This window comes from Salvelinus sp. IW2-2015, unplaced genomic scaffold (assembly GCF_002910315.2).
Source record: "Salvelinus sp. IW2-2015 unplaced genomic scaffold, ASM291031v2 Un_scaffold2264, whole genome shotgun sequence".
NCBI classification, from domain to species: Eukaryota; Metazoa; Chordata; class Actinopteri; order Salmoniformes; family Salmonidae; genus Salvelinus; species Salvelinus sp. IW2-2015.
Genome location: NW_019943591.1, coordinates 83,049 through 94,859, shown reverse-complemented (window position 1 = coordinate 94,859; position 11,811 = coordinate 83,049). Strand labels below are relative to the sequence as shown.

General features: G+C 43.9%; 1 protein-coding gene and 1 long non-coding RNA gene across 2 annotated transcripts in view; one reads left to right on the top strand and one right to left on the bottom strand.

The window, feature by feature from the left end:
• LOC139025104 (uncharacterized) overlaps positions 1–3,768 on the bottom strand; it is a 13,983-nt gene extending 10,215 nt beyond the window's left edge. Inside the window, exons 1-2 of the long non-coding RNA XR_011476551.1 lie at positions 2,659–3,768; positions 1,535–1,580 (exon numbers count right to left, since the gene is read on the bottom strand). This is a non-coding gene — a long non-coding RNA (uncharacterized lncRNA). The remainder of the gene's footprint in view (positions 1–1,534; positions 1,581–2,658) is intronic.
• Positions 3,769–11,618: 7,850 nt separating this feature from the next.
• Positions 11,619–11,811, top strand: part of LOC112073444 (serine/threonine-protein kinase Sgk1-like) — a 5,552-nt gene continuing 5,359 nt past the window's right edge. Inside the window, exon 1 of the mRNA XM_024140736.1 lies at positions 11,619–11,623. Coding sequence (XP_023996504.1) covers positions 11,619–11,623 — 5 coding nt within the window. The remainder of the gene's footprint in view (positions 11,624–11,811) is intronic.

Sequence of the window (11,811 nt, the reverse complement as noted above, 5' to 3'; positions counted from 1 at the left end):
CCAACGCTGGGAGCTCTGGTGAGTGGACCACTGTCCGCGGGGGGAACACACAGCCGTAACGGTACCTCCCCACCAACGCGGCTTCGCATACGCGTCCCTCTATTGATTTGAATGTGTTGACAATTGGAGAATAGCTTAGCTGCATTGAAATTACAAAAGTATGAAGGCCAATGGTCAATATTCTAGAATACTGCTGTGCGTGCACATTTGGACTCTGATAGACGCGTGTGTGTGTGTGTGTGTGTAAGAGGTTGAGTAACCCGCGGTAACAGACATGCCCAAACCTGATCTACTGTGTTTTGTTCAACTACTGAGACACCTATCCAGACCTTTACAGTCAACGTGAGTACACACAGTCCTGAGTAGAGTGGGAATGATAGACCGGGAGACTCAGATCTCAGCTTCCCATTGATCTCAACACACAACCCTTGACCTGGAGACACACATCACTAGAAAAGCTTTACCAAAACACACTGTACTGCAATATCCACACACACACACACACACACACTGACTGACTCCGGTATAAGCTGTTTTGCGTCTCTCAAAGCAGGATGCAGGTGAGGTTTTGCTGGAGCAGGTGTGTAATCAGCTGGGTCTGCTGGAGAGACACTTCTTCAGTCGCAGCTACGAGACTCCAACACCACCATCGTACATCAAACACACTCTCCTGTGAGTAGCTACACTAACACAACTCAAACACACTCTCCTGTGAGTAGCTACACTAACACAACTCAAACACACTCTCCTGTGAGTAGCTACACTAACACAACTCAAACACACTCTCCTGTGAGTAGCTACACTAACACAACTCAAACACACTCTCCTGTGAGTAGCTACACTAACACACTCAAACAACTCCTGTGAGTAGCTACACACACACACTTAGTGAATACTCTAAAAACTCAACAGATGGTGAATGTAACATCATGTCTTTGATTAACATTATGTCTTGCAGAGTGTGCTGAGGCCAACAAACCACTGAAGAAGCAGCTGAAAGGTAAGAACACTAAATTAGACTTGGCCTGAGCCCAGTGAGCCTACTGTTTAACCTGAGCCCAGTGACGCCTACTGTTAACCTGAGCCCAGTGACGCCTACTGTTAGCCGAGCCCAGTGTTTAGCCTGAGCCCAGTGACGCCTACTGTTTAACCTGAGCCCAGTGACGCCCTACTGTTTAGCCTGAGCCCAGTGACGCCCTACTGTTTAGCCTGAGCCCAGTGACGCCCTACTGTTTAGCCTGAGCCCAGTGACGCCTACTGTTTAGCCTGAGCCCAGTGACCCCTACTGTTTAGCCTGAGGCCCAGTGACGCCCTACTGTTTAGCCTGAGCCCAGTGACCCCTACTGTTTAGCCTGAGCCCAGTGACGCCCTACTGTTTAGCCTGAGCCCAGTGACGCCCTACTGTTTAGCCTAGCCCAGTGACGCCCTACTGTTTAGCCTGCATGACCAGTGACGCCCTACTGTTAACCTGAGCCAGTGACACCCACTGTTTGCCTGAGCCCAGTGACACCCTACGTTTAGCCTAGCCAGTGACGCCCCACACACACACACTGACACAACCCTCAGTCCATCTCCACAACCTGGGGAGAGATAAAACACACATCTTAATGAAACACCTCCAGACTCTGGAAACTGTGATGATATCTGCTCATGTAGTTTAGCCCCTCCCTAAGGATGACATCGTCTGCAGTGAACAGCCGCTTTTCTACTTCTCTCTCTCACACACACACACAGGCCCAGTGAGTAATTTGTGTGTCTGTGAAGCAGTATCATGCTACAATGAGTAATGCAGTGTGTATGTTGGTRAWACATTATTATCTGTCCAGAGTCKGAACATGTCCTTTTTTTCCCTGTTCTCTCCTCCGCCCTGTGTAGACTGCTGAATGATAAGAATGTTAAATATTGTCAGAGACAAGCTAGTCCATYCACAGGCCTAGGAACTGATCTCAGCTCTACATGCACACACACGGGCTGCAGTGTTGTTTACACACCAGTTCTACTGGGCATCAACCCACTAACCCATGCTTTTAATAACAGCTGTGTGTGTGGTTGTTAATGTAGGCTAAGGGGAGTGGGCCAGGTCTTTTTGTAGGCCTCTCTCACACACGTTAATGTTTGGACTCACTCTGAATACATTACAGTGAGTAGAGCACTCTCTCACGCCTGATTTGCCATAATGATAATGACATTCACACCAGTTAGAACTGAGCTGTATAAACTATTTTAGGACCGAGTTTTTTGCCAAGTCTAGATTGTTGAGTGGGCAGTATTGGTATACAACATTGCTTATTTAAAGTGTATCAGCTAGGCCGGAGATTTGTTCCTGGTTGCATTGGCGAACTTGTTTTCAGATGAGCAACGTCATCTCGGTTATCGATTAAACTAGTGTATCGCAATGATTAACACGGAGAATAAGATAACGTCCAATATACTATATGGTCGGTTATTTGAAACATACAGCTTCGACGTGGACTTTAAACTAAGTAGGCTCTATGAACGACCAACATAAACGTAGCCTAATGTTATAGGTTCTTCTGCTGCTACGCTCAACATGCCATTCAGCAACTTTAACGTTACTTCACTTCAGATATCAAGTTGATCCTGGAGGATTGTTATGAGAACACAGACAATCTAGCTTGAGAAGATCAGTTAAAATACCTCAGTAGTCCTGGATTTGGGAACTTTGTCATGTCCGTTGATACTACCGCTGTTAAAAACCTTGGAACTGGGCGCGTCGCGCGGGCAGGTGGAGGTAAACATCGGTAAATATCCGGAAAGAGATATTCCCGGTGCCCCGCCTCTTCACAATGCGCGCTCCCGCCTTGATGGATGCGTGTTCTGGTCCTCAACCACCCTCGCTGTAGGCTACAGCAGATCATATTCTTTCATCARAGGAAGAATATATCATGTAATCTGTTCACGCAGCCCCGCAGAACTGTAGARTGACACTCTGATTCACCAGAACAAGGGGTGGAATATACTTTGAAAAAAAGCTMAACTTCCAGAGATGTGAAAGTGAAACTCGGTCTAGGTTCTTGGCAGGTCCGCAAAAGAGTGGAGTTCCTCCGGTTTTATTCATTGAACTACTTTGGGAACGCATCATTCTTTCCTTCCTTCCTTGAAGTAGCCTAGGTTACTTATTCATAGGAGAAAACGAATGGTGCCTCAGTATAGCTTCCACATGTCCTGCCGTGAGGAGGCTCATCCATGGTCCAGTCAGGGGCTCGCTTCCTCTCCTAAAGCAGCGTCATCTCCTTGTCTCCTCTCCTTTATCGCAATAGTCTAATGACTCCATCTCATTGTCTCATCTCCTCGTTCATCTGTACTCATCCATAAAGTCAGATATGTCCAGTTTTTCCATTCCAGGGCAGWTGAAGAGAATGAAACCTGTCTAATTACATCCCCAATTAAAATGTGACTTTCTTATCCGATCGAGACAATCATATCACTATCAATGTACCGGTCTGTGTCCGAACAGAATATGTTGTAATCCTATGTCAAACAGCCTGAGATGCAGCCTGTAATTTACTCCCATATAACCTCTCTGGGGTGCTGCTGCCATCTACAGGGAAGAAGCGGGTGTTTGTTATTTTCTTTCAATTCGTGTCGAATTAATTTGCGTAGACAACCAGGTGATGGGAGATCCTAACTAATCAATGGCGTTAATTGATCAATCAAGTACAAGGGAGGAGCAAAAATCCGCAGACACTCGGCCCACATAGGACAGGGGTGGGCAAACTTTTTGGTTCGAGGGCCGCACAGATTTTTGGGGGGACTGATTTGTTTGTCAAAATCAATTTGCAGGCCAGAAAAGGGGGAGTTTATTTGAAATCTATACTGTAGGTCCATTATAATTTATATAAATATATAGTGTTGATCCATTATAATTTATATAAATATATAGTGTAGGTCCATTATAATTTATATAAATATATAGTGTAGGTCCATTATAATTTATATAAATATATAGTGTAGGTCCATTATAATTTCACATACTTTCTATCTTGTTTTAGACATTCAAGAGTGGCCTGGAGTGTTTTTTAAAATCCAAAATAATCAATTCTTTTGTTGGCCCACCTGTACTTTGCCCAAGAGTAGGAAAGGGCTGGCTTCTTCCCTACCATTCTTCAGAGAATGGACTTGCTCACTCCCCCCCATGGACACTTGCTCACCGCCCATGGACACTTGCTCACACCCCATGGACACTTGCTCACTCCCAATGGACACCTGCTCACTCCCCTCATGGACATTGCTCCACCCCCATGGACACTGATTACTCCCTCAGGGAAACTTGCTCACTCCCCTCATGGCACCTGCTACTCCCCCTCATCCTGGCATTGCCTCGAACCTGCTCACTCCCTCCATGACAGCATTGCATGGATGTAAGCATAAAGGGATTTCTCTGAAATTCAGCGATTGAGAGTACAGTGTATGCAGCAGGCTTGTGTTCCAGCCCAGTACTAACAACCCGATTCTATTCACTAACCATGTTAGGTGTGTCCCTTTTGCCCAATCCAGAAGTGGCTTGTGGTGTCGTCAAAAGAGAGTGCTTCTTCTCTGTGAGATGTTGGAGGGTTACGGACGTGTTACAATGTGTAGTGTCACAGTTGCTGTGCCAGTAGGTTACCAAGGTCAGAGGTTATATAGAGTAAGATGGTGAGTTATAACACCAGAAAGACCGGTTCCTCTGACTCTTAATGGGGTGACACCCCAACCATCTCTCTGTCGGGGGGGGGGGGGGGGGTGATAGGATGGGTTAACTTCTCTGCTCCTTCACCCCCCCCCCCGAAGAGTGTCATCTTACTGCTGCAGTAACCAAGACACAACAGCACTGACTGTCCCCTGAACTCCACTGCCCCAAAATATAGAGACTAGTGACAGAGGAGAGAGAAGAAACTTTTATTGTTTATTTCACTTTTTTTATTATCTCCTTCATTGCTTTGGCAATGTTAACACATTTTCTTTTGTTTTGGTCTCCCCCCACCCCTCTCTCTCTCTGTCCCTCTCTTTCTGATGGTCTTCCTCTGTGTGATGGGCAGAGTGTGTTGTTGGTGTTGTCCTCGTTGGAGCAGTGTGTTCCCATTTGTCTGTCTCGTTAGGGCAACATGTATGTACTTTCTCGTTAGGACAGTGTGAACCTATTGACTAGAGTCTAGACGGTGTCTGATTCAGAAAGTTCTCTCTCTGGCTACATATGAAGAGTTTATTTCCAAAATCTCCATACATTTTTCACGTTTTTCATGTGTGTGTAAAATATTACTGTTCTCACTTTTTTTTATTCATAGATTGTAGGTGTGTATTAAAACGTTTTGTTTTTTTTGCAAAACGCTATACAGTATATCTATTGTTTAGCTGGAATGGAATGTTTGTATCCTGTAGACTGTGATATGTGGTTGTCTCTGTAACGACTCCCACCGAAGGTGGCTCCCCTTCCTGTTCGGGTGGTGCTCGGCGGTTGTGTCACCGGCCTACTAGCTGCTACTGACTTTTACTCCCCCTCCCTTTTTGTTGAGTAGGTACACCTGTTTGTGGTTAGGGTGATTTGTGGGGCTTTATTACCCAGCAGCCCGGCCTGCTGGGTGTGCGGGATTGTTGTGTGTACACTCTGTACATTCTTGTGTGTCAGGGTACGTGTACGTTGGTTGGTGATTTTCGTGTTTCTCACTTTGTTTGTGGTGAAGCATTTGTTTTTTGAGTAGCGTCGTGTTTGCACCCGTGTGGGGAATTAAATTTGGAACGCTACTCTGAACTCTCTGTCTCCTGCGTTTGACTCCTGTTCATCCACTACACCTCGGGCATTACAGTCTCACCTAGTTATCTGAAGATGAATAAACTACCTGTAGTCGCTCTGGACAAGAGCTTATGCTAAATTACTAAAATGTCAAATGTAAATGTTTTATATACAGATCTCATATTACTGTATTGATTCAAAGCATATATATATATATATAAACAGTTGAAGTCAGAAGTTTACATACACTTAGGTTGGAGTTATTGAAACTTGTTTTTCAACGACTCCACAAATTTCTTGTTAACAAACTATAGTTTTGGCAAATCGGTTAGGACATCTAATTTGTGCATGACACAAGTAATTTTTCCAACAATTGTTTACAGACAGATTATTTCACTTATAATTCACTGTATCACAATTCTAGTGGGTCAGAAGTTTACATACACTAAGTTGACTGTGCCTTTAAACAGCTTGGAAAATTCCGGATCAGATCAGATCATCAGTCAGAACTTCCTGACTGATGTCTTGAGATGCTGCTTCAATATATACACATAATTTTCCTTGCTCATGATGCCATCTATAGTGAAAAAACACCAATATCTTTCATAAATTCTTTAAACAATAAAAGCTCATTTGCCAACATTTATGAAAATTGATATATAGCCTTTTGGGAAAAAACTCATATTATGTAATGATTTAGACATGATTTGTTTTATTATATTATGTAATATTGATACACTCTTTGGCACACACAGAATACAGACCTGTCAGCGTGTGTGTGTGTGTGCGCGTGCGTGCAAGCCTGTGTTCTCTAAATGGCCAATGAGAGGAAGGTTAAATGTCAGAGGTCATAGATCAGGTCAATGTTGAGTGTGGTAAATCTACAGTAGTCATTCCTCCTCAGACAGGTCTATATAGCCTACAGTCTGTAGTGACTCTGAACAGAGTGTACCTGTATCTGGACCAAAGCAGATGACCTCTGACCTTGACCTTTGTAACTTCCTGGGGTAGTTTGGAAAACAGCATGGTCTGACTCGTACCCTACAGCCCCTGCTGTGACTCATTGTGTATATTTGTCTCTCCTATTTGGTCTGTCTTTCTGAATGGTCAGTGGAAACTATTGGTCAGTATTGACCTCCCCTCTGTGTGTTCTGTCAGCAGAGTTAATTTATCAGGATATAGGACCCTTTAGAGGAACCAGAGTATCTACCACACACACACACACACACACACATTCCCCAAAGCAGTAGCACAGTGTCTGTCCATGCAGAGCTCCTACAAAGTTTTAGAAGGTTTTCCATTGATAGGAGCGTTGATTCGACAGTACACCCGGGGCACGCGGGAGCCCCTGTCAGGATTTAGTGGATGAGTGACTTGAGCCCAACGCCCACACAATAATGTAGCCTACAGGGGTGCCTTGGACTCAATTAGGCCTACGTCAGAGAGTCAGAGAGGTCTTTTGACGGGAGAACATGTGGGATTGTTGTAAATAGCCTGCCTGCCGAGCGCGCGCWGTCAGTGGTGCTGAACTCTTCAGACCACAGCCACCAGAGTTAAAGAACATCTCAGTTTGTTCGCTCCTTTCACTGGACTTTATTATTTCATCCAGATGGGCGTTATGCAAAAATGCCAAAATGAAAGGGCTTGTGTCATTTTTTACTGGTAAGTTTGACATTCTATTGAATTCTATTAATGTAGTTACAACTATGTGTTTTCATATTCTAGTGTTTGAATGCTCAGTGGCCTAACACCTTTTCTCGCCAACTGCTATAATGCGTTATTATGGGGTTATAAAGCATTGTCAATAACAGGTACACTACATGACCAAAAGTATGTGGACACCTGCTCCTCGAAGATCTCATTCCAAAATCATGGACATTAATATGGAGTTGGTCCTGCATTTGCTGCTATAATAGCCTCCAGTCTTCTGGGAAGGCTTTCTACTAGATGTTGGAAAATTTCTGCTGGGACTTGCTTCCATTCAGCCACAAGAGCATTAGTGAGGTCGGGCACTGATGTTGGGTAATTAGGCCTGGCTTGCAGTCAGCATTCTAATTAATCCCAAAGGTGTTCAATAGGGTTGAGGTCGGGGCTCTGTGCAGGCCAGTCAAGTTCTTCCACACCGATCTCGACAAACCATTTCTGTATGGACCTCGCTTTGTGCACAGAGGCATTGTCATGTGGAAACAGGAATAGGGCTTTCCTCAAACTATTGCCACAAAGTGGGAAGCACAGAATCGTCTAGATTGTCATTGTATGCTGTAGTGTTAAGATTTCCCTTCACTAGAACTAAGGGGCCTAGCCTGAACCATGAAAAACAGCCCCACACCATTATTCCTCCTCCACCAAACTTTACAGTTGGCACTATGCATTGGAGCAGGTAGTGTTCTCCTGGCATCTGCCAAACCCAGATTTGTTCGTTGCACTGCCAGATGGTGAAGCATGATTCATCACTCCAGAGAATGTGTTTCCACGGCTCCAGAGTCCAATGGCGGCGAGCTTTACACCACTCCAGCCGATTGGGCATGGTGATCTTATGCTTGTGTGAGGCTGCTCAGCCATGGAAACCCATTTCATGAAGCTCCTGACGAACAATTCTTGTGATGACGTTGCTTCCAGAGGCAGTTTGGAAATCGGTAGTGAGTGTTGCAACCGAGGACGGATGATTTTTACGTGCTACGCGCTTCAGCACTCGGTGGTCCCGTTCTGTGAGCTTGTGTGGCCTACCACTTCGTGGCTGAGCCGTTGTTGCTCCTAGACGTTTCCACTTCACAATAACAGCCCTTACAGTTGACCGGGGCAGCTCTAGCAGGACAGAAATTTGACGAACTGACTTGTTGGAAAGGTGGCATCCTATGACGGTGCCTCGTTGAAAGTCACTGAGCTCTTCAGTAAGGCCATTCTAGTGCCAATGTTTGTCTATGGAGAATGCATGGCTGTGTGCTCGATTTTATATACCTGTCAGCTACGGGTGTGGCTGAAATAGCCGAATCCACTAATTTGAAGGGGTGTCCACACACTTTTGTATATATAGTGTATAACACATCGTTAATGTCATTGAATAGCAGGTATGATGCCCTTGATGTCTTACATCATGTTACTAGAGATTTTTTTACCTTCATTTCCGTTCAATGTTTTTCATTMGATTTTCAGCTCCTTTATAGTGAGTTTAGTTATATCGACACTTTGAGAGCCTACTGATATTGATACTGACATAGTCTTATGTAAGAACMCTTTCCTGTGTTTCAGCTCTGCTTGAAGGGAAGAAARGGGGCTTCAGCAACTTCCTGCACAAACTGGTGTCCGACCACCAAATCTTTCAGCAGTAAGTCGCAACTTACTTCATATTGTGTTAATGATTGTACTCCATATTGATGATCTAAAATAACRTATTATGTTATAATTAACACAGAGACACACACAGGCCTAACACTGTCCATGTTGTCTCTGTGAAGCCTGGACGCCCAGACCATCCTGCTGCAGGAGAGCCTGAGAGAGGAGAGGGAGAGAGAGGAGAGAGAAGAGAGGGAGGAGAGGGAAAGAGAGGAGAGAGAGGGGGGAACATCGGTGAGTATTATAGGCATACAGCCAGGACACCTATGACCCATTTATATAATCTCTGTCTGTCTGTCTGACCCAAATCTAACCCCCTCCCATCCTTTTTCTCTCTATCAGCGTCTGCCAAGTTTGCTGGAGAAGGAGACTCAGTGAGTACCCAAAGTTATGGCCAGGTGTTTTTCCTTGAATTGCCCATAGCCAATGGAAATCATCAGACCTCACACTCATGCTGCTCTGTTGTCATGTTTACCAGGGTGAAGCCTTCTGATTTCCAATACCTGATGGTCATCGGCAAAGGAAGCTTTGGAAAGGTGGGAGCAAGTGTGTGTGTCCCTTTACGTGTGTGTGTGTTTATGAGTAGGCCGGTGTGTGTTTGTTGTGTTGGTGATGTCTTTATCTTGTTGCAGGTGGTGTTAGCGAGACACAGACAGAGTGAAAGTATGTATGCTGTCAAGGTTCTACAGAAACAGGTCATACTGAGGAAGAAAGAGGTATCTATTATTCCATTCTATTTCCGTTCTATTCTATTTCCGTTCTATTCTAGTTCCATTCCATTCTATTTTAATTCCATTCTATTTCCATTCCAATCTATTTCCATTCCATTCTATTTTAATTCCATTCTATTTCCATTCTATTCTATTTCCATTCCATTCTATTTCCGTTCGTGTGGTGTGTGTGTGTGTGGTGTGTGTGTGTGTGTGTGTGTGTGTGTGTGTGTGTTGTGTGTGTGTGTGTGTGTGTGTGTCACCTGTAGGCTATGTTGAGGGAGTGGAGGTAGCCCAGGGCTGAGGCCATCTCTGCAGAGTAGAATGTTGCTCTGGGCTCCGGGAAGAGGTCTGGAAAGGAGAAGTGGAGCCCCACCAGGAATGGATGCTGCAGTACCTTCAGCAACACACTCCTCTCTACCATCACATCTCTCTGCTGGAAGGAGAGAGAGAGCGAGAGAGGGATAGATAATGAATATAATTGAATGGAATGGAACGGACATAGAATGGGATGAAAATAGAATAGAATGAAAATAGAATAGAATGGAAATAGAATGGAACGGAAATAGAATGGGGTGAAAATAGAATAGAATGGAAATAGAATAGAACGGAAATGAATAGAATGGAAATAGAATGGAATGGAAATAGAATGTAATGAAATAGAATGGAATGGAAATAGAATGAATGGAAATAGAATGGAACGGAAATAGAATGGAATGGAAATAGAATGGAATGGAAATAGAATAGATGGAAATAGAATGGAACGGAACGGAAATAGAATAGAATGGAAATAGAATGGAATGGAAATAGAATGCAATGGAAATAGAATGGAATGGAAATAGAATGGAAATGGAAATAGAATGGAATGGAAAATAGAATGGAACGGAAATAGAATGGAATGGATATAGAATGGAATGGAAATAGAATGGAATGGAAATAGAATGGAATTAAAAGAATGCAATGGAAATAGAATAGAACGGAAATAGAATAGAACGGAAATAAGAATGGAATGGAAATAGAATAGAATGGAAATAGAATGGAATTAAAATAGAATGGAATGGAAATAGATTGGAATGGAAATAGAATGGAATTAAAATAGAATGGAATGGAACTAGAAGAACGGAAGAATAGAACGGAAATAGAATGGAATAATAGATACCTCTTTCTTCCTCAGTATGACCTGTTTCTGTAGAACCTTGACAGCATACATACTTTCACTCTGTCTGTGTCTCGCTAACACCACCTGCAACAAGATAAAGACATCACCAACACAACAAACACACACCGGCCTAACATACACAACACACGTAAAGGGACACACACACTTGCTCCCACCTTCCAAAGCTTCCTTTGCCGATGACCTTCAGGTATTGGAAATCAGAAGGCTTCACCTGGTAAACATGACAACAAGCAGCATGAGTGTGAGGTCTGATGATTTCCATTGGCTATGGGCAACTCAAGGAAAACACCTGGCCATAACTTTGGGTACTCACTGAGTCCCTCCTCTCCAGCAACTTGGCAGACGCTGATAGAAGAGAAAAAGGATGGGAGGGGGTTAGATTTGGGTCCAGACAGAGATTATATAAATGGGTCATAGGTGTCCTGGCTGTATGCCTATAATACTCACCGATGTTCCCCCTCTCTCTCCTCTCTTTCCCTCTCCTCCCTCTCTTCTCTCTCCTCTCTTTCCCCTCTCCTCTCTCAGGCTCTCCTGCAGCAGGATGGTCTGGGCGTCCAGGCTTCACAGACAATGGACAGTGTTAGGCCTGTGTGTGTCTCTGTGTTAATTATAACATAATACGTTATTTTAGATCATCAATATGGAGTACAATCATTAACACAATATGAAGTAAGTTGCGACTTACTGCTGAAAGATTTGGTGGTCGGACACACATTTTGTGCAGGAAGTTGCTGAAGCCCCTTTTCTTCCCTTCAAGCAGAGCTGAAACACAGGAAAGGGTTCTTACATAAGACTATGTCAGTATCAATATCAGTAGGCTCTCAAAGTGTCGATATAACTATAAACTCAAATAGCTG